Here is a 27638-nt window from a genome sequence, read left to right on the forward strand (position 1 = left end):
CCACGCATCCAGCGGGGACGGACTCGCAGTAACAACCCCCGGGAGGGAAACTTCTTGGCTCTTCTTTCCGCTGGCACCGCCTAAAACCCGAGCAGACCGGCGCGTGTGCTTGTGAGCCTGCAAGTCCTGAAAACCTGCCAGCAGCCTCGGCACATCTGGGGCTCCTTACCATGCATATTCATGCCCGAGAGCAGAAAAACCCAGGTCAGCTGCTTGGAGACAATGAACTGTGTTCTTAAAGGCTGACCAAGCCCGAGAATTCAATGAAATGACGACCGGGCAAGCTCCTCTCTGTGTCCTGTGCAAAGCGTCATAACATTTGAGGCAGTTTTTTCCCCCTAAAAGGGACAGAGGAAACAGGCAGCAGTGTTGCTAGGGGTCAGTTTCTACGGTTTTCCCCTTGGCTCTAGAAATCGTGATTTCTACTCCCTTTCCTAGTGCCCTCAAGCTCCGGAAGAGTGGGTAGTGTGTTCATATTCCTTTCTTCTGCATACGATCCCTCTTGGTTTAACATGGTCCCCTTCCCTTCCTCTAATCCTCTTCCCATCTGAGGGCATCACTCTTAACCCCTTTCTTCCCAGAAAAGAGTGGATCCTCTCCTGCCCTCCTGACCCTCATTTCTGTCCCTTCCCTCAGAAACTCCCCTTTCCATTTTCCTGGTAGCTCAGGGGCACAGTCACTCTCCTGGGCTAGGGTGGCACTGGGAAGAGGACATCAGACCATGCCACCCCACAGCCTCCCGCAGGCCTGCAGTCCAGTGAGGGGCACTGTTATGGGCTGAAATGTGTCTCCCGAAAAATCACTTGTCAATCCAAGCCCACACTACCTCAGAATGTGACTGTATTTGGAGATAGAGCCTTTAAAGAGGTCATTAAGGTAAAATGAGGTCACGCGGGTGGGGCCTAGTCCAATATGACTGGTGTCCTTATAGGAGGAAATGTGGACAAAGAGACGCCAGGGATGCATGCACACAGGCAAAAGACTACGCGAGGACAGCAAAAAAGGCCAAGCCAAGCCAAGGAGAGAGGCCCCGGGAGAAACCAAACCTGCCAACACCTTGATCGTGGACCTCTGGCTTCCAGAATTGTGAGAAAATAATTTCTTTTGTTTCAGCCACCCAGTCTGTGGTGTTTTGTTATGGCAGCCGTAGCAAACTAATGCAGGCACTAAGGAAGCCTGCCTGCAACATTCCTGTGGCTCTCCCTCCTCCTCCGGGACTTGAAAACTCTCTCCCTCAGGATGGCTTTGGCCTGGCATGACTTTCTTTTTGTTATGTTCCAGGTGATCTTCTTTTTTGATAAGAAACTAACCAGCGAAATTTCTGTTGGTGGAGCTTTATTTGTGCCCCTACTGTTTTTCAGCTTTGTCCTGTATAGGTTTTACAGATAAAATACAGGACATCCATTTAAATTTGAATTTCAGAGGAACAGCAAATAATTATATAAGTATGTCCAAAATAGTGCATAGGACATACTTATATTTTAAAAAATTCTTTGTTTATCTGAAATTTAGATTTAACTAGATGTCTTATACTGTTTATTTGTGAAATCTGCCAACGCTAGTTCTGGTGTGTGTGTCCTTAATACCTTTACATAGTGGTTCTCACATTAGAATCAACTGGAGAACATTTCAAAAATACTAATGGCTGGGTCCCTCCCTGGGGGGATTCAGATTTAATTGGTTTGAGGACTTTTATTTAAGCTCCCAGGTGATTTTAGTGTGCAGGCAGGGACTAAAATCCCTGCAGGAAGAGATAGGTATTAACTAATTAAATGTTCATGGCTACTGCATTGTTGGATTTAGGTTCCCTTAAGCTTAAACTCTTTGGGTTTTGTTCTATTAAAAATGTCATCATCTTATCACTCTTATTGCTAAGCCCAGAGGCAGAGGTCAAAGTGGATCATCAAAAAATGCCCTGTTAGTATGTGAAATGGTTTTCTTATTTCAGGTCAACTGAGCCCATAAAGAGAGATGTCAAGAGCTGTAATATTGATACCACTGCAGTAAATGACTCTCCATCCCGACACTTCAGGTTTTGTAATAAATAGTACAGCTGGGCACCCTGGTAAAAGATTTACCTTTTACATTACTTTTATTACAGGTCAGTGCTCAAGAATGTAGGATGTTTTAAGCACACTTCTCGTTCAAGAGGAATTTGAACATAATTTTGTTCAGTTCTTCCAGACCCTGGGTATCTCCTCTTCTTCAGCTATTAATTGGCAAGCATGGAGAGCTGACGCTTACCTGCTGCTCACTTGTTTGTTACTGAAAAATTTATAGAAAGTTCAGGTATTGTGCCTAATACCCCTGGGGTAGCACACTGTTTGTTTGTTTATACTGCTTGGGTAAGGGCCTTATATTTGACTCTGGTACTCAATTTCATGCTGAAAATAAGTCTTGCCAACATAAACCTTCATCATAAGTGCTAAGGAGATGCTGGCATAGAGCTTCAGCTGAGTAAGAGTCAAACTAGAGTGAGAGGGAAATAAAATGCCTGTGGCAGAAATACATTTTATAGAAGATGATATTGGCGGGTCAGATGATACTGCTTAATTGGTACAAAGTTCAAAGTTCAGGAATGGAGATCCATGTGACAGGGCTTTGTTAAAAATGTTGTCTAAATAAGTATGTACATGATGGAGGTTTTGTAACCACTGCTTATTCTCTTATGAGATGTTCCAGAAAACTGTTGTAGGGAGAGGCAGTTGAGTGTAAAATAGAACCTTGGATTTGAAATCCTGGCTTTGGTGCTGCTTGGCTCTGGGTCCTTGGGCAACTACTTAACCTACCTGAACCTTTATTTCCTCATCTGGAGAAGTGCTTCTGGAATGGTAGAATAACGACCTCTAAAAATCCATTACTCCATATAAGCAAAGAGAATACTGGCAAAAATTGCCCAAATCACCTTTTTCATTACTCTGGAAACTAAGCAAAGGATTGCAACAATCCAAGGAGTGTTTATTCAAGAACAGCTGAATCTTGATAGGAATAAGGCAGCATTTTAACTGGACCAATTTCCTTATGCTCTCTCCACATCTGTGGTAGCCTTGAACAACAACAGCCTTGCAACTATACTATCTCTGAAATCCAGCAGACTAGCAGATTTGGGTTTGCAGATTGGGGGTTAGATAGGGTTTGTAGCTCCCCCAAAAGCCCCAGCCCCAGAGAACTGTCACTCTTTGAATCTCACTCTCTGGAAAGGCCCCATTCTCAGGGCTTGTCTTAACTTGACCAGCTCTGTGTGAACAACTCTATCCCCAAGGTGTTTGTTAGTTGAAAACAATCAGCAAAAATTGTTTGTTTAACATCATAGCTATCTAAGGCAGTCATACCAGTTGAGGTTAACAAGAAGCTGACCAAAAACCTGAAGAAGGAAAAAACTGGTGAAGATGTCCATAGAGACCTTTGAAAAGCTACAGCATATTACTGAAGACCTAAAAGTCCTTGCACATGTGCAGGGCAGTATGCATGCCCAGGAAAGACCTGCCTGACCTTAAAGGTCTGCAAAAGCAGGAAGTGAAGGGCAAGGTAGAGTTGTGAATTGCTTTCCACAGCATTGAAGGTGTGCTCCAAATTTGATGAAAAACATTAATCTACATATCCAATAGGCTCAGTGAACTCCAAGTAAGATAAGCTCAGAGATCACACCTAGACACATCATAGTCAATCTCTTGAAAGCATCAAGAAAAAAGTAACTCATCACATGCAAGGGATCTTCAATAAGATCCCAAATTAAACCATGGAGGCTAGAAGGTGGTGGGATGATATATTTAAAGTGCTGAAAGGTAAAAAAAGCAAAACAAGACAACAAACCTGTCAGATAAGAATTTGATATCTAGCAAAATTATCCTTCAGAAAATGAAGGAGAAATTAAGACATTCCCAGATAAACAACTGAATTTGTCCCAAGCAGACATGTTTTACAAGAAATACTAAAAAGAATCCTTCAGGCTGAAATGAAAGGATACTAGATAGTAACTGGAATCCACAGGAAGAAAAAAGGATATATATGGGAATTATAAAAGACTGTATAAATGTACTTTTGTTTATAACTCTTTCCTTCTATATAATTTAAGAGACAATGCATCAAACAATGATTATTAAACTTTTGATAGGCTTATATTGTATAGAGATGTAATTTGCATGATAAATAATAGCACAATGGAAGAGGAAAGGAATGGAAGTGTTTACTGGGGCAAAGTTTTTGTATACTATTGAAATTAATTTGGCATTAATACAAACTAGGTTGTTTTAAGTTAAGATGCTAATTGTAATCTCCAGGGAAACCACTAAGAAAATAACTTTAAGAATATAGTAAAGAAACAAGGGAATTAAAATGGTGTACTAGAAATTATTTAAAAGAAGGCAATAATGGAAGAATAGAGAAACAAAAAAGACATAAGACACACAGAAGACAAATAATAAAATGGTAAACACACAGAAGACAAATAATAAAATGGTAAACGTAAGTCCTACATTATCAATAGTTACATTAAAAGTATATGGACTAAACATTTCTATCAAAAGGTGGAAATTGCCAGAATGAATTTAAAAATATGATCTAACTATATTCTCTTTATAAGAGACACCTTAGATTTAAAATTACAAAATGGCTCATAATGAAAGAATGGAAAAAGATATACCAAGCAAAAAATAACCAGATAAGAGCTAGAGTGGCTATACAAATAACAAACAAAATAGACTTTTTTTTCTGTACTTAAGGAATCTTGTTTTATTTGATTAGAGAATGTCTTTAAAATCATATGCACTTTGTCAGTGCGTTTCTAGGAATGTCTGGCATGTTTATTGGTCAAATGCCTTGCAGATGGAAATGAAATTTTGTGAGGAATCTTCTGGATCAAATACGGATCTATTTTTACTTTAATAAAACTATTCAAAGCATAAATAAAATAGACTTTAAGATAAAAACTGTTACTGGAGACAAAGAAGGACATTTTATAATGATAAAAGGGTTAGGGCTTCCCTGGTGGCGCAGTGGTTGGGAGTCTGCCTGCCAATGCAGGGGACATGGGTTTGAGCCCTGGTCTGGGAGGATCCCACATGCCGCGGAGCAACTAGGCCCGTGAGCCACAACTACTGAGCCTGCGCGTCTGGAGCCTGTGCTCCACAACAAGAGAGGCCACGACAGTGAGAGGCCCGCGCACCGCGATGAAGAGTGGCCCCCGCTTGCCGCAACTAGAGAAAGCCCTTGCACAGAAACGAAGACCCAACACAGCCAAAAATAAATAATAAAAATAAATAATAATAAAAAAATTTAAAAAAAAAAGGGTTAATCTACCAGAAAAGGATAACAAATATAAACATATATGCACCTAACAACAGAGTCCCAAAAGACAGAGAAAAAAATGATGAACTGAAGAGAGAAACAGACAATTCAACAATAACAGTTGGAGACTTTAAATACCTCACTTTCAATAATGGGTAGAACAACTAGGCAGAAGATCAACAATGAAATAGAGGAGTTAACTGATTAGATCTAATAGACAACTACAGAACACTCTATCCAACAGCAGTAGAATACACATTCTTCTCATGTTCAAATGGAACATTCTCCAGGATAGAGTATATGATAGGCAATAAAACAAACCTCAATAAATTTAAAAGGACTGAAATCATACAAAGTAGGCTCTCTGATCACAATGGAATGAAATTATTTGCTCATTTATAAAATGTGACAATATTTACCCAAGAAGAAGATAAAAGAACCCAGATATCAAGTGCCCAGCAAAGGGCCTAATAAATATATAATACATAACAACACATAACAAGACCATAATGCATGCATGTTTTTCTTTGTCTCATTGCTGGAGTGTGGTAAATGATGGGTTAACATCCTCCTTGAAAATTAAAAAAAATTTTAACTGCTTTGAGTTGGTGGCAGAACTGATGGTGTCTTAGTACTGAGGAAATAACAGTATCACAACCCTGATGCATCCACCACCATTGTGGCTAAAAGCTGAATAGAAGACTATCTTAGCAATAAAAAAACTGGCAAATTTATAAATTATTTTCTGTTTGTAACCCAATAAAACAAGGTAAATGATTACTCATCTGTTTTTTCTTAATTAGAGGCCACTAGTGTATACTAATGTATTTGACTTTTTCATTCATTTCACACCAGAGCAGCACGATCAGGCCATATTTTCATGAATTAATACTTCTGATCAAGATATTAAGCTTGACTTTTTACCATTTTAGAACAGATCCTAGCTCAGATCCAAAGCAGATTTGAGTGACAGAGTCTAAATGACCCCTGAAGCCTAAATATTTACTGTCTGGCTCTTTACAGAAAAAGTTTGCTGAACCCTAACCGAAGAATTGAATCATTCTTGGGTGGACCTGGTAGATGATATTCCAGGAAAGACACTGAAAAAACATGCAGTCATCCTTTTATTTCCAAGTTTGCATAACTTTCTCCAACATGGCCAATCTTGTTTTTATCTGTGTGCCCTCAACTCCTCCTCACTTAATGTTTGAAGCAATTCCCAGGTATTTATAGATGATGTTGTAATGTATATTTGAGTCTGTTTGCATTGTATTTTAAGGCATACAATACTAATAATGATAGCACTTATATTGTTCATAAGTATGAAAACAACCACGCTGTTAATTTTCTTTCAAATTCTATTGTGCAATTGGTAGATTGGCCAAATGTCCCCTGACTTAACGTTTAGAGCTTCCAGGAATCAGAAATTTGATTTTTTTTCACCTAGGACAGGAGAGTAGAAACTTTACAGTTCTCCAGCATGTCCTCCCAACTTTTTTTCTCACTGACCAAATTCAAAAAGGAGGTAATGTCAAACTCAGAACTGCTAAGACTACTATTTTCAGGTTCTGCAGTTCTTTAATCAGAGATGACTGGTTACTAATATACTAGTAGTGCTTAAAGAGTGTGAAATGACTTGTTCTGAGATATTTTGCTGCTGCAACTTCACTTTTCTCCTATCCTTATGTCAACAATTTCCCCAAACCCACTCCCACCTCACAACAGTGCCTTCTGAATGGGCTTATCTACTTTTACTTTTTTGTGACTAGATTTGTAAATTAAAATTTAAAAAGAGGGTAAAAGAGAAAGCTCGTATTTGTATGCCCCTTTTAGAAGAGTGTTGTCCTCCAGATCTGCATTCACACTTTCCAAAGATCTGTCCATGGTCCCCTTGGACCACCAAACTGATCAGACCTGGTCCTTGCAAGGCAGTCAAGGTGCACCCTGCCTCCGTCTCATGCTCAGTCACTATCTGAATCTCTTGAAGGCAGCCTAAGTGGAATCAATAAAGCAAAGGAGGTTAGGTGGCTGTAAAATCTCATCAAAAGTGAAAGACATGAGGCCAAAAAATGTAGGGAGATGTACTAAGAGAGCAGCAGTCTTTTCAGGGCTCTAATGATAGAAAAAGCAATTAAAAAGGCAGACTAATTGCTAGGATATATAATTCACTCTTTGGCCTGTCATTTAATTAAATGAAAAAACTGGGATGGCAACAAGTTTGAAGTATTTTGTAGATGGGGATTTTTAGATGAGGAGGAGAATTTTTTTTAATTCTCATACTCACAATTTAAAAATTATGTTTCTACTCGGATATAAGCTAACACTCTCAAGCAACAGTCTTAGGAGCCAAAGAACCACTTGACTCTCCCAACAGTCATAAAGGTACAACATGGGATGGGCTTATCATTAGTGAGGGCTTAAAGACCTTTGTTTCCCCGATCTAGAGTCATAGCCCCAATAGTCATAATTTTCCTGGCTTACTAATGATCATTTTAAGCTGCACAAAGAAGCAGAAGCATAGGTGGGGCGGAGAACTCTTGCTCAGATACCATCACAGCCATGTTAGAGTCTCTGCACTATTGCTATAAGTTTGTTTCCCCCATTCACTCTACCAGGTTCCAAAAGGAGGATTATTTCCCAAGTACAAATGTACTTTCTCAATGTCATTTTCTTCTTTTAGTTGATATTTTTAATCACTTTACCCCAAATCCTCCAGAACCAGGTTGTCTATACTTTGTTTCAGTTATCTATTGCTGTATCATAAACTACCCAAATCTTAGTGGCTTGAAACCAAAACCATTTATTTGCTCATGTTTCTGTGGGTCAGGAATTCGGGCAGGGCTCAGTGTGGATGGTTTTCCTCCCTGTTCTGTGATGTCTGTGAACTCAGCAGGAATGGCTTAAACAGCTGAGAAGTGGCTGGGCCTCACTTATGGTATCAGACCTCTAGAGACCTAGGCTTGGAATTCTCAGAGTGTCATTTCTTCATTCTATTAATCAACACAAGTCACAGGCCAGACCAATTCAAGGGATGGGGATACAAATACCACCTCTTGATAAGAAAAGGAGCATTTGCAAACCAACATAGAAGGCATAGTTGGCAGCCAGCTTTGGAGACAGTCTACTACAGCTTTCAAGAGGTAATCTGATACGCTAAGCACTACTTGTGAGAGAAATACTAACATACCTAACGGGAGAAACAGACAGCAATACAATAATAGAAGGGGACTTTAATAACCCACATCAATAGAGATATCACTAAGACAGAAAATCAATAAACATATGCCTTAAATGACACATTAGACAAGATGGACGTAACAGACATATAGAAAACATTCCATCCAATGGCAATAGAACATACATTTTTTTTCAAGTGTGCATGGGACATTCTCCAGGATAGACCATGTGTTAAGCCACAAAAAAGTCTTAACAAATTTAAGAAGACTGAAATCATATCAGGCATATTTTCTGACCACAGTGCTATGAAAGTAGAAATCAATTACAAGAATAAAATTGGAAAATTCACAAATATGTGGCAATTAAACAGCTACTGAAAAAATCAATGGGTCAATAGAGAAATTAAAAAACCCTTGAGACATGTGAAAATGGAAGTATAACACATGAAAACCTATGGGGTGCAGCAAAAGAAGTTCTAAGAAGGAAGTTCATAGTGATAAATGTATATACCTCATGAAACAAGCAAATCTCAAATAAACAATCTAACTTTATACCTCAGGGAATTAGAAAAGAACAAAAACAGCCCAAAGTTAGTAGAAAGAAGGAAATAACAAAGATCAGAGCAGAAATAAATGAAATAACAGACTAAGAATAGAAATGAAGTAATAGACTAAGAATAGAAAATATCAATGAAACCAGGAGCTGGTTCTCTGAAAGATAAAACTGACAAACCTTTAGTGAGACTCATCAAAAGAAAAAGAGAGAGGGCTGAAAGAAATTAAAGAGGAGACATTACAACTGATGCCACAGAAATACAAAGGATCATGAGACTACTATGAACAATGATATGCCAACAAACTGAACAACGATATGCCAACAAATTGAACAAGGTAGAAGAAATGGATACATTCCTAGAAACATACAACCTTCCAAGACTGAATCATGAGGAAATAGGAAGTCTGAACAGACCAATTCCTAGTAAGGAGACTAAATTAGTAAGACCTCCCAAGAAAAACAAAAGTCCAGGATCAGATGGCTTCACTGGTGAATTCTAACCAACTTTCAAAGAAGAATTAATACTAATCCTTCTCAAACTCTTCCCAAAAAAGAGAAGGGAACACTTCCAAACTCATTTTATGAGGCCAGTATTACCCTGATACCAAAACCAGATTAGGACATCACCAGGAAAGAAAATTATAGGCCAATATCCCTGATAAACATAGAGGCAGAAATCCTCAACAAATTATTAGTAAACCAAATTCAACCATACATTAAAAGGATCAGACATCATGATCAAGTGGAATTTATTCCAAGGTTGCAAGGGTGGTTCAATATCCACAAAACAATGTGATACATCACACTAACAAATTGAAAGATAAAAATTATATGATCATCTCAATAGATGCAGAAAAAGCATTTGACAAAATTCCAACATCCATTTATGATAAACACCCTCAACAAAGTGGATACAGAGGGAATTTACCTGAATATAATAGAGACCATATATAACAAGCCCATACCTAACATCATACTCAGTGATGAAAAGCTGAAAACTTTTCCTCTAAGATCAGGAACAAGATGAGGATGCTCACTCTTGCCACTTTTATTGAACATAGTGTTGGAAGTCATAACCAGAGAAATTAAGCAAGAGAAAGAAATAAAAGGCACCCAAATTGGAAAGAAAGAAGTAAAACTGTCACTATTTGCAAATCACATGATAGTATATGTTAAAAAAAAAAAAAAGCCCTAAAGACTTTCTACAAAACTGTTAGAACTAATAAATGAATTCAGTAAAGTTGCAAGATACAAAATTAGTACATTGAAATCTGTTCCATTTCTATACACTAATAACAGACTATCAGAAAGAGAAATTAAAGGAACAATCACATTTACAATTGTATCAAAAAGAATAAAATCCCTAGGAATAAATTTAACCAAGCAAGTGAAAGACCTGTACACTGAAAACTATAAGACATTGATGAAAGATATTGAAGACACAAATAAGTGGAAAGATATACTGTGCTGATGGACTGGAAGAATTAATATTGTTAAAATGTCCTTACTACCTAAAGCAATGTACAGATTCAATGCAATCCCTATCAAAACTCCAATGGCATTTTCCACAGAAATAGAACAAACAATTCTAAAATTTATATGGAACCACAAAAACCCTGCATAGCCAAAGCAACACTGAGAAAGAAGAAAAAAGCTGTAAGCATCATGTTCCCTGATTTCAAACTCTATTACAAAGCTATAGTAATCAAAACAGTATGGTATTGGCATGAAAACAAACATACAGATCAGTGGAACAGAATAGAGAGCTCAGAAATAAACTCATGCATATACGGTCAATTAATTTATAACAGAGGAGCCAAGAATATACATTGGGGAAAGGACACTCTTTTCGATAAATGGTGCATTGAAAACTGGACAGCCACATGCAAAAGAATGAAACTGGACCACTACTTACACCATAAACAATTAAAGACTTGAACGTAAGACCTGAAACCATAAGGTTCCTAGAAGAAAACGTAGGTGGTAATAAGCTCTTTGACCTTGGTCTTGGCAAACATTTTTTGGATTTGGCACCCAAGGCAAAAATAAACAAGAGGGACTACATCAAACTAAAAAGCTTCTGAACAGCAAAGGAAACCATCAACAAAATGAAAAAGCAACCTACTAAATGGGAGAAAATATTTACAAATCGTAGACATTTATCGGATAAATGGTTAATATCCAAAATATATAAAGAACTCATACAACTCAAAAAAAATCAATTAAAAAATGGGCAGAGGATCTGAATAGACATTTTTCCAATGAAGACATACAGATGGCCAACAGGTCCATGAAAAGAGGCTCAGCATCACTAATCATCAGGGAAATGCCAATCAAAACCATGAGACATCACCTCATACCTCTCAGAAGGGTTATTATCAAAAAGACAAGAAATGATAAGTGTTAGCAGGATGTGGAGAAAAACGTTGTTGGGAACATAAATTGGTGCAGCCACTATGGAAAACAGTATGGAGATTCCTCAAAAAATTAAATAGAACTACCATATGATCCCACAATTCCACTTCTGGGTATTTCTCCAAGGAAAATGAAAATACTAATTTAAAAAGTTATATGTACCCTCATGTTCACTGCAGCATTATTTACAATAGCCCAGATATGGAAACAACCTAAATGTCCCTCAAAGGATGAATGGATAAAGAAACTGTGGTGTGTATGTATTTTTATAGATAGATCAATGATAGGGATAGAGATGGAGCTATAATGGAATATTATTCAGCCATAAAAAAGAATGAAATCTTGCCATTTGTGACAACACGGGTGGATCTTCGGGGCATCATGCCAAGTCATTATGCTATGTCCTATGAAAGACAAATCTTGTATGATCTCACTTATATGTGGGACCTGAATAATTAATTTTTAAAAAACCTAATTCATGGATACAGAGAACAGATTGGTGATTGCTAGAGGCACAGGGTGGGGAGTTGGTGAAATGGGTACAGACTTCCAGTTATAAAATAAATCACTGACTACTGGGGGTGTAATGTACAACATGGTGGCTATACTATAATTGCATAGTATTTGCTATGCAAATTGCTATATGTTGTACATTACACCCCCACTGACTACTGGGGGTGTAATGTACAACATGGTGGCTATACTATAATTGCATAGTATTTGCTAATGACACTGTAGTGCGTACTTGAAAGTTGCTGAGAGAGTAAATCTTAAAAGTTCTCATCACAAGGAAAAAAAGTTAGTAATGCTGTATGGTGATGGATGTTCGCTAGACTTAATGTGATGATCGTTTCACAATATGTACACACTGCATCGTTATGCTGTACACCTGAAACTAATATAATGCTGTCTGTCAGTTATCCTTAATAAAAAAAAAAAAAAAAAGAATTACCTGTTGGGAGTAGTTCTTGGGAGTAATATCCATGGTAGTTCTAGAGGCACTGATGAAATGTACAGCTTTTACTGCTGATTCCTGTGAAGATTTATAGTGTTGGCATCCATTCCCGTCGGATTTTCTTTTGAGTCTGTTCACAGTTGATGACTCCCCATGAGGCCATGACCCTCTCAACTCATTCCACTACCTGGTACGAAGAAACTTCTTAGTGAATTAAACGAAATGACACAAAAACGTTTTGCTAAAGGTGTCCTATATACATATGTATATTTTATTTTAAAATGGCATTGAGCATATACATTTCTTTAGCTTTTTCCAGGGAACATTGCACCTAAGTTTCAAAACACACAAAATAGATCCCCTTTACTAAACAGTTTTCATTTTTGGGTTACAAAAGTCAAGGTTTCACAATCACAAAGCATAAAGGTACATGGTTCCGAAACCATTTTCAGGCAGATTCCTCTCATTCACTGTACGTACGGTATTTTCTTGGAAACCCAGACCATGATACGGTCCTTACAAATGATCTCCACTGTGGGCCTCCCTGGGTTTCCAAAAGAAACAAAGAAAATGGAAGCAAAACAGGAGTAATAGAGTAACCTCAGGACACCCCAAACACAAAATACTATGGAAGATTGGAAGAGTGGAGGACACGAGACTCTCCTTCAAGTACATCACAGTAGAAAACAATACACTTAAAGCCTCATTTGGTCACTGTCTACCTGGTCGCTACATAAACAAAACATCTAAGACGCAAAGGCAAAATTAAAGCTATTTACACAAATCACGTGGATTAGAAAGAGCAGCACGCCCTGCACTGACACTTGAACCACAAAGAGCCTCCACGGTACTTACCGAAGGGGCAGGTGGGGCTGCTCATGTAGTGTCCCCTGAAAAATCCCAGTGTATGCACATAAGTCACATCACCCACACAGAACCAAAGTACACTTGGGGGGTTTATGGTGTGCAGGCTGTGACATGTCTCTGCAATTGAAAGTCTTCAAAAATCCAAGTTCCTAATGTAAAATTCTGTCCGGTGGCCAGATACTGTTTTACTGTTTTCTTAGATCTGCTACCTTTTAGGGTCAGCCTGGGGGGTTTTTGCATAGACAGTGACTCTCACTGCTTTCTTCATGTGTCCCAGTAGCACGAACTTACCAAAAATAGAATCTCATTAAAGTTTAACATGTTCAGTCTGAAAACAGTGGAGCTGCTGGGCTGCTTAAGGAAAGGTAAGATCCTCAGACTGTGGTGGAAAGAAAACCACTGACTACTCGTGGCCTTGTAAATAAAGTTGATTGGCAGATGAGGAAGGAGGTTAGACCAGAGTCGTAAAGATGTGGGAGATTTTTTTCCAAGTGTTTCCACGCTAGTGCTCTTGGTGAACTGAAAACCCTGCCCGAATGGCCAAGATCTGAGGCCAGCTCTGGATACTGGGACTCTCATCCTTGCCCACCAGTATCTACTGACAGCTGTGATTCTTTCCAAGAAGTAAATGAATACTTAGAAGAGTACAAAAAGAATGAGCACAGCTGACCTCATGCAGCCTCATGGAGGTAAATTGCTAGGGATTAAAAAATTAAATACCCCAAATTCCCCAAAACTGTAAACTGTGGAAAATAACAAATTCCCACTTTGGGGGCTCTGTCCTATTAGAAAGCTGAGTACTTGGCCTAGCCTGACTTTCACTTCTCTGTTCCCTCTGTAAGAACAGCAGTTAGGCAAGCACAACCACAGGAGAACACACCCTCCAGTTTTCTGGCTTCTGGCACTGCTCTGATTTCAGGTTTTGAGAGAACACAGGTTTGGCTGTTGCCTGACAAAATGCCGCAGTGTGGATGGAGTGCGAATTTGCTCTCTTTAAGGAAAAGAGTGTCACCAAATATTCTGAAGAGCAAGTGCCAGTCCAGCAAAGAGATTTAGAACTGAGAGAGGCTTTCATTAAAGGAAGTGGCCACACCCCTCCCCCCCCACCCCAGATAACCATAAAGACTTGACTAGGAAATCGAAAGCTTTTTATTAAATAAGACTTCCTCTGAGGCTACTAGGGCAAGCAGACTTGACTGTAAGTCAGATAACGCAAGATCCCAGAACCACGTATAAATATGTTCTGCAGAATTTTGAGTGTGTTGCCTTTTGACCTTTCCAGGAATGCTCCAAGGGGGAAAAATAAGGCTAAAACTGAGTAAGCTCAATTCACAGAGCAATATCGGTGCTGGGCAGACCTGCCGCGGGCATTAACAAATCTTTTTTTTTCCACATTTGATTTATTCATCTCATTTATGGTTTCCTTCCAATCCCCCAAACTGACAACATGGCTTCAGCTTGCTACTAAGATCTTTCCACCCAAGGGGGCTTATAAAGAGAATTCCTAGACACCTTTCTAACTAAATCCAGTAGGACTAAATACTCAAGACTTTAGGATAAATTGAATCAGGGGCTTCCAGAGTTTTTGCTGAGACATGCCTTGGCAGGCAATGAATTGGAGAATTGAGTCCAGGTTGTTATGACATCTATATGATATGCACACGCAAACTCTGACTCTGGTGCCTTGAATAAAACCAGAGAAGCTCAAGGTAGGGCCCAGATAGAAGCCCCGGAAATAAAAGAAGCGAAAGGCAGTGGGAACACGGGGAAGAGGTGACTGCTTGTGAGGACAGCTTCCCAGAGAAGGCAGCTCAGAGTCCTCCATGTAAAACCTCCTCAAGTTTCCAAATTCGTACGTGGTTCTGAGAGTCAGAGCAGCAACAGAAAGCGGACCACACGGTTGTAGGATGCCTGCCTGTTTCCCCAGAGCATCCTGTTCTGCCAGGGCAGCGAATGGTTTACCACAGACTTCTCCCCACAGAGACGCTGGGAGTGGCTAAGATTTCCTGAAGGAGGAGGGAAGCCGTCAGATGACGATGACTCCTGACAAGGGACCAGTGAGTCCAGTTCTTCCCAAACAACATTTTGGCAAACGCTCGGTGGGTGAAGTCCCGCCATACTTCACCTGCCAGACCAAGCGTTGTCTCCTCACTGTGGGATGAGTACATTCCGAGGCAGGAAGGCTCCAGGACATTCCTAAGAAAATATCTACATTCCAAGAATGTAAACGCAGGTGATCCACTATCCCAGAGGAAAGGTTCCTGTCCTCCCCTCTGGGGAAGGGATGGAACAAACAGGAGAAGTGGAACTGGCTCTCCTGCCTTCTGGGGGAATCACACCAATGACCTTTGTCTCTAATGGGTGGGAAGCATGTCTTATTACAAAAAGTAGTCAAGATGGTGATGCTACCACAGGAGGTCCGCAGGGAGAAGACTCAGTGATTGGACACTGCTCTGTAAGGTCCCCCCATGCCCAGAAGCGGTCTGCCTAATAGTGATTTCTAAACATCTATTTTGCGAGTCCTGCCGGCCGAGGAGCCCCAGGTAGATCTGACCTGTCTGCTGCTGCTGTGCTTGTGAGGAACACCCAGAGGTGGAGTGACAGTGGGAACAGGGGTCTTGGTACCTGGGGGGCTGGGACATGATCCCGTGGAGAAGGAAGAGAGTGCCCAGCCTGAGGACGACCAGTCAGCCTGATTCAAATTCACTTTTATCAAATGGCCACTCTGAGCGGGCCTTGCCCAGATATGACGGGGAGGCGGAGACAGCCGCTTCTTGACAGAACTCTGTTCCTTCACGTGTTATTTGGAGGGGGCTTGGGGACAGTCCCCGTCCACGGAACCTGGATCCAGATGGAGGAGTGGTCCTCGGATGGGGTCTGGTGAACTGACTGATACAAGGACCCTCTTAAACTGCTCGCTTCAACCCTGCTTTGTGTCTGTCCCTATGGCACAGCGGCTGGGGGAGGGCCAACCGTTCCAGAAACGAAATCCAGACTCTCCCAGAGAGACCTCAACCACACCAGGGGGGCCCTTGAAGATGACAGAGGAACTGTGGGTCCAAAGAAACACCCATATTTCCACGAAAACACACTGATCTGGTGAGAAAATGCAACTCAGGGACAAACTGTTACATAACAAAGACTGAACTCCATCAGCCAGGGCACCGCTCCAGATGGCGGCCTGGGTGGTGTGGGCTACGGGATATGGGGACGGTCTGGGCTGGACTTGGACACACAGATTCCTCGGCAGGGGCCTGGAAAGTCCCAGGCCTGTTCTATGGAAGGAAAACAATTAAGATTCAAGGAATGTCAAAAAAGAAAAAAAGTCCCTGCCGCACCCCACCGGCACCAAAAAACAGTAAAGAGAGAGACACACACACACACACACAGATAGTGTTCCCTGAAATAAATCTCAGGCTTACTAGAAGATGGGCGCTTACATCTTCTGAGGCATGATCCCCAACTCTCCAATGCAGCACGTTTAACCCGTAGGGAAGTTGGCAGCTTGGCAGGCTGAAGAGTCTTCTGCCAGTGACACCCAAAAAGGGCTGCCCCAGCTACTCTGGATAAAATAAATATGATGGATGTGCCCCCAAATGGGCAATGGCCACCTAGGAGGCCTATGAAAGGAACCGATAGAAACACAACACTCAGTAGCAGCCTTTATGTTTTGCTCTTGTTGAGTATCCAGACCTGTTACTAAAGAGGAAACTGAAACCCAAGGGTCCTCTTGAAGCTCAGCCAGAGGCCTTTCAGCAGCAAGCTTCCCACCTGGGCTGGGAAGAGGTGGCATCATCTGGAACTCTGCTGGGGCACTTCCCAGCCCCGCCCTGCCCAGAGGCATCCCAGCTTTCTTCCCTTCTGTCCTTCTAAAACCCTGGGCTGTTTTCATGACAGTTTGTTTCCATGTATTAAAGGAATGACATATACAGAGATGTCGTCTCCTGAGCCCAGTCGGTCATTGGATATCCGCCATCCTCTGTCCTTCAGGACGCCACGGGCACGCATCACCAGGTCCTGAGCCGCCAGTGTGTACCTGTACGGGGAGAAGCAGGAACGAGACTGTCAGTGTGGCATCAGGCAGAATCGGGGGTCGGGCGAGGCTGGGAAGGAGGCATCACTACAACTGTATGAACAGTTTTCAAACACCTTTAAAGTCACAAAAACCTAGGCCATCTTTTTCCCAAATGTGTGATGCCTAATGGGAGACTACTAGTTAGGTGGTAGATGGACAAGATTCTACATACAATAAATAATCTCCTAAATTGTTCTGCTTTTCAGTCCTCTTTTGAGAATTTTGATGAGTCCCAGTTTAGTGCTGGTGTATCTTTAACACATATCTGCTCAGGAGCAGAGCTTTCTACAGCAAACAGTGTGTAGCTAAAAAAGCACATGGGAAAAATAAGAACTTTTTGTTTCCAATATGTTTATTTTTAGAGCCACGTTGCTTTTAGGACAAAGGATGGTCATTTTCCACTTATGGTAGGGGTAAATCTCCTTTTTAAATAAATTGTTTTTAAAAAGTGAGTTGATTTAAAGAAAAATGTTAATGATAGCGCAGGTAGCAAAGGAGCATAGTAAAAATGCGAAGGTTTTATTGGTACATGACTGGGGAACCTCGGAGTGGTCGAGCTGTACCAGCCACCCTCATCAATGCCACACTCTTCTCTTCACCACTGTGAGTACAGTGAGGGATCCCAAAGAATTTGAAAATAAGATTGCTCACTGAGACTTAGAGCATAAACTCAAAGAAGAATAATGACTATGCCATAAATGGATGGAAAGTATTAAAATCTAGAAAAAGACTAATGTGGGAGGTGATTTGGGTGTATATAGCCTAGGTTAGCCTTGAGGCCTAAAACAAAGAGAAAAAAACATTGGCAGGTGTCTGTCCAAATACAGATTGAGGCAGAGAGAGTCTTATCCAACAGATTTCAAAGAAATTTAGTTCCACTGGTAGGACCATATTTAGTGAGGATGGAAGACTCCTAGCTTCTGCCATAGAATATACAGTTTCCCTTGATTTTGACTTCATGTTCACCATATAACCTTCTAATTATGATCTGCCTCCCTGTGTGGGCTGCCGACAGAGAAAGAGTGAGCTAGTCATTTGTACTTTAAGAACGTCAGTCCTATTTCTCCATATAAACGTCAACTGGCATTTCTTCAGTTTGCAGATCAATCATGAAAGCTTGGTTAAGGTGAGCCCGGCTCTGATAATGAATCTGTTCTTTGTGTGTTGATTAAACCAGTTTCTGAACCTGAGAAGCTATAAGCCAGACTCTGGTAAATCACCAAGATAATAAATGTCACCCTGTAAGGAAGGCCTCTTGGAAGCCAGCCTGTTAAACAACAGACCACCCTGATGTTACTGTAGCCTTTCCCTGCTTGGAATGTCACTCGGCCTTGCCTTCAGAACTGTGAGTTATGGAATTCAGAACACCAGAAGCCTCTTGCATTTCTTCTGTTAAAACCCCTTATGGATTAAGTGACTCTCATGTTAAAAGAGACCTGCATCTAGCCCCATTGTTACATTACTTAAGAACAAGGTCTGTAGCAAATAATCTCAGGATTGTTAAGATTCCAGGCTGTAGAGTCTTTGAGACTCAAGTCTACTCAGACAGCCCAGGCAGAGAGAAGTGTATAGCACACACTAAAGGTGGCAGAGAGAGGCTATTTTAGTTAATACAAAATAAGTGACTTTCCTCCTAGAGGATGGGTAGTAGGTGAGTAGGAGAGACACCTTCTTTTTCTATCCTTATTGAGAGAATTATCAGTTTTGAGGCAGAAGTATCTCAAGTTACACTTGAGGGAAGATGCCACCAGTTAGCCCTTCTGAGGGTTCTCTTCCTGCTGAGATCACGAAATAAACAGAAAGGACTCCAAAGAGGCCTTTGGCTAAAGAGCCAAATACATGCCCACTTATCCACATACTGCCACTCAGATACTATATTCAGAAGAGCTCTCAGATGCTCACCCCAGGTTACTCTTGGGTTTATATTGAATTGTATGTCTGAGATAAAACCTCACAGGGAAAGGCTACCAGCAGTATCAGTTGATGTTTATTATCCTAGTGATTGACCAGGGTCTAGACCTTAGCCTTTCAAGTTCAGAAAGCTGGCTGAGGCAATATACTAACTAGTTCGTAGATTCATCTGTCAGGGCTGAACACACCTTAACTCAGCTCATGAGCAAACTAGACACAGAAGATTATGGCAAGTAATGAGAAAAGATGGCTGGCAGCAAAAGGAAGTTACTTAAAGATGTTAAAAAAACAGATGAAGGAAGTCAGGACCGGTCTCTGTGGTAAATCACAGGTCCCGCGGTCATGGGGCAACGGCTGAGATCAGAACAAGGTTAAATGAAAGGCTTAATGTCCAAAATATATAGACAGCTCATACATCTCAATATCAAAAGAACACAAAAAACCCAATCAAAAAATGGGCAGAAGACCTAAATAGACATTTCTCCAAAGAAGACATGCAGATGGCCAAGAGGAACAGGAAAAGATGCTCAGCATCACTAATTATTAGAGAAATGCAAATCAAAACTACAATGAGGTATCACCTCACTCTGGCCAAAATGGCCTTCATCAAAAAGTCTACAAACAGGACTTCCCTGGTGGTGCGGTGGTTAAGAATCGCCTGCCAATGCAGGGGACATGGGTCCGATCCCTGGTCCAGGAAGATCCCACATGCCGTGGAGCAACGAAGCCCGTGCACCACAACTACTGAGCCTGCACTCTAGAGCCCGTGAACCACAACTACTGAAGCCGGTGTGCCTAGAGCCCGTGCTCCGCAAGGAGAGAAGCATGCGCACCACAACAAAGAGTAGCCCCCGCTCACTGCAACTAGAGAAAGCCTGCACGCAGCAACGAAGATCCAACGCAGCCAAAAATAAATTAATTAAATAAATTAATTTTTTAAAAAAAGTCTACAAACAATAAATGCTGGAGAGAGTGTGGAGAAAAGGAACCCTCCTACACTGTTGGTGGGAATGCAAATTGGTATAGCCAGTAGGGAGAACAGTATGGAGGTTCCTTACAAAAACTGAAAATAGAGCTACCACATGATCCGGCAATCCCACTCCTGGGCATATGTCCAGAAAAGATGAAAACTCTAGTTTGAAAAGATACATGCACCCCAGTGTTCACAGCAGCACTATTTACAATAGCCAAGACATGGAAACAACCCAAGTGCCCATCAACAGATGAATGGATAAAGAAGATGTGGGGTGTGTGTGTGTGTATGTGTGTATACACACACACAATAGACTATTACTCAGCCATAAAAAAGAATGAAATATTGCCATTTGCAGCAACATGGATGAACCTAGGGAATATCATACTAAATAAAGTCAGACAGAGAAAGAAAAATATTATATCATTTATATGTGGAATCTAAAAAAATAATACAAATGAATCTACTTACAAAACAGACTCACAGACATAGAAAACAAACTGATGGTTACCAAAGGGGAAAGGGGGGAGGGGATAAATTAGGAGTATGGGATTAACAGATACATACTACTATATATAAAATAGATCAACAAGGATTTACTGTGTAGCACAGGGAACTATATTCAATATCTTGTAATAACCTATAATGGAAAAGATTCTGAAAAAAATACATTTAAAACTGAATCGCTTTGCTGTACACCTGAAACTAACACAATATTGTAAATCAAGTATACTTCAACTAAAAAAGTTAAAATCAAAACAGTGCCTACCTCGTTTTATTTAAGTCACATAAGAGCATCATCCATAGTTAAAGGCAAGAGACCATGCTGATATTGCTATTGCTGGAGACTTTGGGTATTGAAAAAATGGTCAAAATTAGCTTTGGCATTTTAAAAAGCGGCATTAGGTCACCTAGAAAAGATGGCTACCCAGGAAACCCAAGGGCTCTAGAAAATTAAGGTTTTATTCTCAAAACTGGTTATTGCCTATGCCAAGATAACTTCCCTTGAGCCTGCATTTCTCTCTGTCATCCACTCTGTATTCCCTTAGGTGAACTCTTGAGAGAGAGAAGACCCATTTTTGCTTCCTCAATTTCTTACTTCCCTTTTTCTTCCTTCATTTCTTACCAGTAGGTCCAATACCCTGCTAATCTGGCCTCCTACACTTCTCCGTGCTCATTCCACTTGACTTTTCTCCAGCACAGATACTGTACTTCTGGCCATCTTCTTTATTCTTGACATCTCCTGTCTTTTCTTCTGAGTTCTTTTTGTTTGCAGAGGTGGGAGGTGTTGAGGTTGGCTTGCCCACCACACCACTGCACACTCCAAGTTCTCCTATGTCTGGGCTTCCATGACACATGGCATAGCTCTTCTTACTTTACTTGGTAGGCCCCAGTTAGGACTCAGGAAGAGTCAATAAATGTTAACTTACTTTTCACTGCCAAGGTGGGACTTTCTCATCTATCATCCTTAGTTAATGCTGTCCCCAGTCTCTTAAGTAGGAAATCATAGTCGTTTTCAGTGCTACCTTCTCAACCTGATATTCACCGATGATAAATTCCACAAGGCACTGTAGGACTTCTAAACTTTGTATTATTTAAAGTGTATTTCATTATTGGTAGATGGCTAATTAAAATAAAATCTCACCTTTATAGTTACTAAGATGCAAGTTAAACCTGTTTATTATAAAAACCGCTATTCTGAATTTATTTTTGCCATCATTCACACACACATATACATACATAAAATTTATGTAGTATTTTCTATTTTTCTTTCCTTTCTTCTTGATTTCTGTCAGGTTGATTGCTTTCTTGAATACCTTTTTCCTCTCTACTAGTTGAGAAGTGATTATTTCTGTTGTTTTAGCAGCTATGCTTAGGTTTTTAATATATGTCAATCAATATTTGTGTCCTTCTCCAGAAAATAAAAAGATATTAGAATGCCTTCTTTCATCTGTCATGTTATTGCCTACTATTTTAATTTTGCCTTGTTTTTAAACTCCTATTAAGTCATTATTATAATGTATATAAACCAACATACTAACTTCTTTGCTTTTCGAAGTCCATTCCTTTCTTCTGGACTTGATTTCCTTCTGTTGAAGTACATTTTTAGTAATTCTTTTAACAATGGTCTGTGAGGGATAAACTCACCAAGTTTTGGGGCCACAAAAATCTTTATTTTTGCCTTTAATCTTGGATCATAGCTTTATCGGGTATAGAATTCTAGACTGACTTATTTTCCCTTAGCAGTTTGGACATCATAATATTTCATCTTTTCTGACCTCTCTTGTTGAGAAGTCTGTCTTGTTTCATTTTTTTTTAATAAATTTATTTATTTGATTTATTTATTATTTTTGGCTGCTTTGGGTCTGTTGCTGTGCACGGGCCTTCTCTAGTTGCGGTGAGCAGGGCTACTCTTCGTTGTGGTGTGCAGGCTTCTCACTGCAATGGCTTCTCTTGCTACAGAGCACGGGCTCTAGGCATGTGGGCTGCCGCAGTTGTGGTGCACAGGCTTCAGTAGTTGTGGCTCATGGGCTCTAGAGCTCAGGCTCAGCAGTTGGTGGCGCCCGGGCTTAGTTGCTCCGCGGCATGTGGGATCTTCCCGGACCAGGGCTCAAACCCGTGTCCCCTGCATTGGCAGGCGGATTCTTAACCACTGCACCACCAGGGAAGCCCTTGTTTCATTTTTTTATAAGTAAATGTCTTTTCTCATTGGTAGCTTATTAAATTGTTATTGTTGATATTTTGTTGTTGATGGTATGAAGTTCCACTGAGACATAATAATGAGGATTTCTTTTTATTTATCATGGTTGGAAATTAGTTTTACTCCTTCAAACTGAGAAGATATTTCTGATTCTGGAAAATTTTCAACCATGAACTTTTTGAATACTGACTCCCCTCTATTTTTTATGTTTCCTCCATAGTTTTGTATTTTCTCCTGTTAGATCCTTCTCATTTTACCTTCCAGATTTCAGCCTCTTTCCTGTTTTTTTAAAATCTCTTGGTAATATCTTTCAGTTCACTAATTCATACTTTAGCAGTTTACTATCTCTCCATTCAGTGAGTTACTTTATTTCGATGACATATTTTTCACCATTGCAAATTTCTATTTGGTTCTTTTCCAAATCCATCTCTTCTTACCTTATGGTTCTATTTGTACATGTTTAAAGTTTCTTTCATCCTGTTCTGTTAGGTTTTCTTTGGGGGGACAGAGGGAAGGCTCTGTTGTATCTAGTTATCCTTTCTCATGGTAGGTTTGAAGGTGAGATAGAAGCCTCTCTTCAGTAGGGTTGTTTACTGTGTGCCTTGGGTTATCTACAAAGATTTTAAAATGTGCCTTCACTGGGGGACGTTATGGGTTCTTCCAGTTCTAGAACATGTTTTAGGTGCGATTCTTGGCTTAGGATCCCCATACCCCACGTGTGGTGTGAGGTTTAGCCTCACGCTTTCCTGTGTGGCGGGCCTACCCACCCCCTCTCCTCACAGAACCTCAGTTTCATCAGGTTCTTCCCATCATCCATGTGCTGCAGGAAGGATGCCCCAACCTGAGCGGGAAGCTGAGGGAGAATGCCTTGGACCATTTCTTCCAACACTGTGGCCAGGAGCGCAGATTCCTCCACCTGACTTCTCTTTGTGAGGCTTCCCTAGCAAATGTGAATGCAACATCCCCCCTGTAAAAGAGCAGTCTGCGCAGACAACTGAAGGGCACTGATTAGATGCTGCTTGCAGTAACTGAACAGTGCAGCTGAACTCTAGGACTGGTTTCCTGATGTTTCCTTCATGCTACAGGAGACACAGTATGGAAATGAAGTCACAAATGGTGTTTAGGTAAAATGAGGCCACTTGTGGGGATCTTTCCTCATAAGCTGATCGACTCAACACAACCACAGGCACCTAGTTCTTAGAAGGTTTTTTTGCCCCAGCTCCCATCTCAGCCAGGCTGATGGACACTTTAGAACTCATCAGCATCCTTAGTCAAGCGCCATCTGGCCCCCAGGCAGGAAACCACCTTTAAGGTTGCTTTATATCAAGACTGGTGCCTGAGGAAAAGAAGAAACATTTCCTCTGGAGGGAAAGGACTGCTTCTCCTCTCCTCCATTTCGTTCTCCTCCAATTTCTACCTGACAAGGGCTGTCTGGTTTGGTAACAACGAAAAAGACTGCTTCATGTGGCAGGAAGACAGGAGGGTTCTACTGAGTTTGGTGCTCAGGCTGAACACAAAGGCACACGTGCCAGAGACTGAAGGGCGCAGGGAGCAGTGGGAGAGAATCTGAGTCAAAACATGAAATATAGGGCTTCCCTGGTGGCGCAGTGGTTGAGGATCTGCCTGCCAATGCAGGGGACACGGGTTCGAGCCCTGGTCTGGGAAGATCCCACATGCCGTGGAGCAACTAGGCCCGTGAGCCACAACTACTGAGCCTGCGTGTCTGGAGCCTGTGCTCCGCAACAAGAGAGGCCGCGACAGTGAGAGGCCCGTGCACCGCGATGAAGAGCGGCCCCTGCTCGCCGCAACTAGAGAGAGCCCTCGCACAGAAACGAAGACCCAACACAGCCATAAAATAAAAATAAAAAAAAAATAATAAAAAAGATGGAAAGCTGTCTTTAAAAAAAAAAACAAAACATGAAATATAAATACAGAATATACAGGAGAGCAGCAGAGAAGAATATGGTACAGCTGATGACAGCGAAAGGGTCGTGGATTCCGTTATACCCCGGCCGGGATGCCGAGGCGGACCAGGAGCCCCGTGATTCTGGAAGCTGGATGTGGGGCGGCAGCAGGGCCCGGCCTGAGGGCCTCATTCGGAAGGCTCGGTCAGACCGCATCAGGGAAGTAGTACGGGAGTAGCCGGGGTACTCACCCCTCCTAACGAAGAGTCTCCCAGGGAGACCAGTTTTGTGCTTTGAGAGCATTTTTCTTCTCTGGCTGAAGCTTTCCGTATTGATCCGCTGAGCTCTGCTGAAAGGGGCGGCGGCCGGGAGGGGTCTGACTTGGCAGGCGCACAGGGCCTGGCGCAGAGGCTTCCTCGGGCCGAGCAGGAGGGAGCAGAGGAGGGACAGCAGGGGAGAGAAGAAAAGCAGAAAAGGAAGAGGGGCTGAAGGACCATGGGAAGGCCAGAGGCTCTTTTCACAGCCACTGACGCTAAGGTCAGGGTGGAAGGAGGCCAGAGGGCAAATCCTCCATCGTCTCCGTCGTCCTTGCCACCGCTGGGCACTTCTTAGCTCTTCACCTCTTCAGCGGGGTGTACGAAGGGCCCCGGGTGTGGGCTTGGTTGCCACGGGTCCCAGCATGGCTGCACCACCGCCCACATGGGGGGCTCTGGGGAAACTCCTTAGCCTCTCGAATCTGGACTAATGCTAGTGCATGCCTCAAAGGTCCTGCCGGGGTAAACAAGAACCTTCCTAGAGCATCTCCCTCATTAGACATAAAAGGCCTCCCTCCCCCACCAAGAGTTTCGCCCGCAGTCATCCACCTTTTGTAGAGTCTCCTCCCACAAGACCACATCTGAATCAGCAGATTGGAGTGTCAAAAATAAGTCTGTTTCAGGCCTCAGGCTGTAACCTGGCCTTAAAGCCAACAGTTCTAGTTGGGCAGGAACTTCTGTGTGCCATTTGGATGGTACAGACAGGGTCTTACAAGAGGGAGGGTAGGTGGCAGGAACTGGGGAATTAATGGGTTCCGAATACTTGCATATAAAAGGCAGCTTCCATCTGCTGAGGCCCCGCAGGAATAGAGTATGATGGGAACAGGAGGAGGAATCCTCTTTGCATTCTGAGCAGGCCTCTGAGATTGAAGAGGTAGAAAAGCTCTCCCAAGCTTGGGAACGGTGGCAGGGATCTATGGTAACGGGGTAGGTGGGGTGAGGGCGGGTGACTTGGAGGGGGCTCTTTGTCGTGCTCAGAACCAGGCAACCTGTCCTGGGAGGAGGCCCGCCTCAGGCTCACTGCTGGGAGCCGAGCCGCATGTGTCCCTCGTCTGGCTCTGAAGCCACTGAAGGTGCCCACACCAGCTTCTGTCCCCTGCCTGGAGTGCGGGGACTTCACTCAGGCGGAGTACCCTGAGACACGGGAACCGCCGCTGCCCACAACACTGTCCCCGTGTCCCCTGGGGGTCCGTGCGTCAGCAGGGGCAAGGCCACGGACTAGGGAGAGCTGACCACCCCCATGGGAGATGGCGAGAACACCCACCAGGCCTCGTCCGCCTCTCTGCCCCGGCACCAGCTTCCTGGTTTCTCAAGGTGGTGTGAGCTTATTTTAGTTCAAATCCCAAACAGCAACATTTCGATAGGAGGGGGCACAGCAGACTATTTTCTTCTGCAGCGTCCCTGGGAAGCCCTTTAAAATGCCCTGATGGGGACTTCCCTGGTGGCGCAGTGGTTGAGAATCTGCCTGCCAGTGCAGGGGACACGGGTTCGAGCCCTGGTCCGGGAAGATCCCACATGCCGAGGAGCAGCTAAGCCTGTGCACCACAACTACTGAGCCTACGCTCTAGAGCCCGTGAGCCACAACTACTGAGCCCATGAGCCACAACTACTGAAGCCCGCGTGCCTAGAGCCCATGAGCCACAACTACTGAAGCCCACACGCCTAGAGCCCGAGCTCTGCAACAAGAGAAGCCACTGCAATGAGAAGCCCGCGCACATCAATGAGTAGCCCCTCTCGCCGCAACTAGAAAAAGCCCCGCATGCAGCAATGAAGACCTGACACAGCCATAAATAAATAAATAAATAAATGTAATTAAATAAAATAAATAAAATGCCCTTATGTTCCAACTAAGTGGCCACAGAACTCTGCTCCAATGGCTATATCAATAGCACTGAGGAAGGAAAGGTGGGCCTGGCAGTGGGCAGTTCAGAGGCTGTCAAGGGCAGGATGGTGGGCTGACATCCACATTCCCACGGGTCTGAATATGCTCAACATTGCAAAAGAAACAAAAATGCAGATTTTATCTAGTCTTCAACACGAGATAAAACACTCACCAATTTGTTCTTAAAACCTGTAACTGATGTGAGGTTGGGGCCGGCGATGGGAGGAACCCTTCCTTTTTACATTTGAGGCACAGTTTTTCAAAACCATATGGCAATGGGAGAAGTTAGTTCAGCCAACTCACAGAAAGATTTCATAAAAAGAACCTTTGTCTTTTGCCAAAATGTTTCATATTATCAAGGTAATACAAACTAGCATTTAATACCTGCGTTAATGTCCTGCTGTCAGTTTTGGTGGGTGTTTTACTGTTAACTTTCTACTGATTCACCTCTTCCTTATCAGTGAGGCCCACAGTTATCAGAGCCAAGGACAGCATGGATATGAAGAACATTTGAAGCGTGACCATCAAGAAGGCTTCTCTTATTAGGGAGATGCTGTCTGGAGTTTACATTATGTTGGTACTTACAGATTTAAGACCCCTTCATAAGCCCCCAGAGTGACATG

The 27638-nt window shown here is 42.1% G+C and overlaps 1 protein-coding gene across 2 annotated transcripts in view; it reads right to left on the bottom strand.

Moving 5' to 3' along the window:
* Positions 1 to 12624: 12624 nt before the first annotated feature.
* Positions 12625 to 27638, bottom strand: part of PPM1H (protein phosphatase, Mg2+/Mn2+ dependent 1H) — a 265477-nt gene continuing 250463 nt past the window's right edge. For both annotated transcript variants that reach the window (XM_059936399.1, XM_059936398.1), the window contains one exon: positions 12625 to 17291. In XM_059936399.1, coding sequence (XP_059792382.1) covers positions 17214 to 17291 — 78 coding nt within the window. In that variant the 3' untranslated portion in view covers positions 12625 to 17213. The remainder of the gene's footprint in view (positions 17292 to 27638) is intronic.

Source organism: Balaenoptera ricei, chromosome 10 (genome assembly GCF_028023285.1).
Source record: "Balaenoptera ricei isolate mBalRic1 chromosome 10, mBalRic1.hap2, whole genome shotgun sequence".
Lineage (NCBI taxonomy): Eukaryota > Metazoa > Chordata > Mammalia > Artiodactyla > Balaenopteridae > Balaenoptera > Balaenoptera ricei.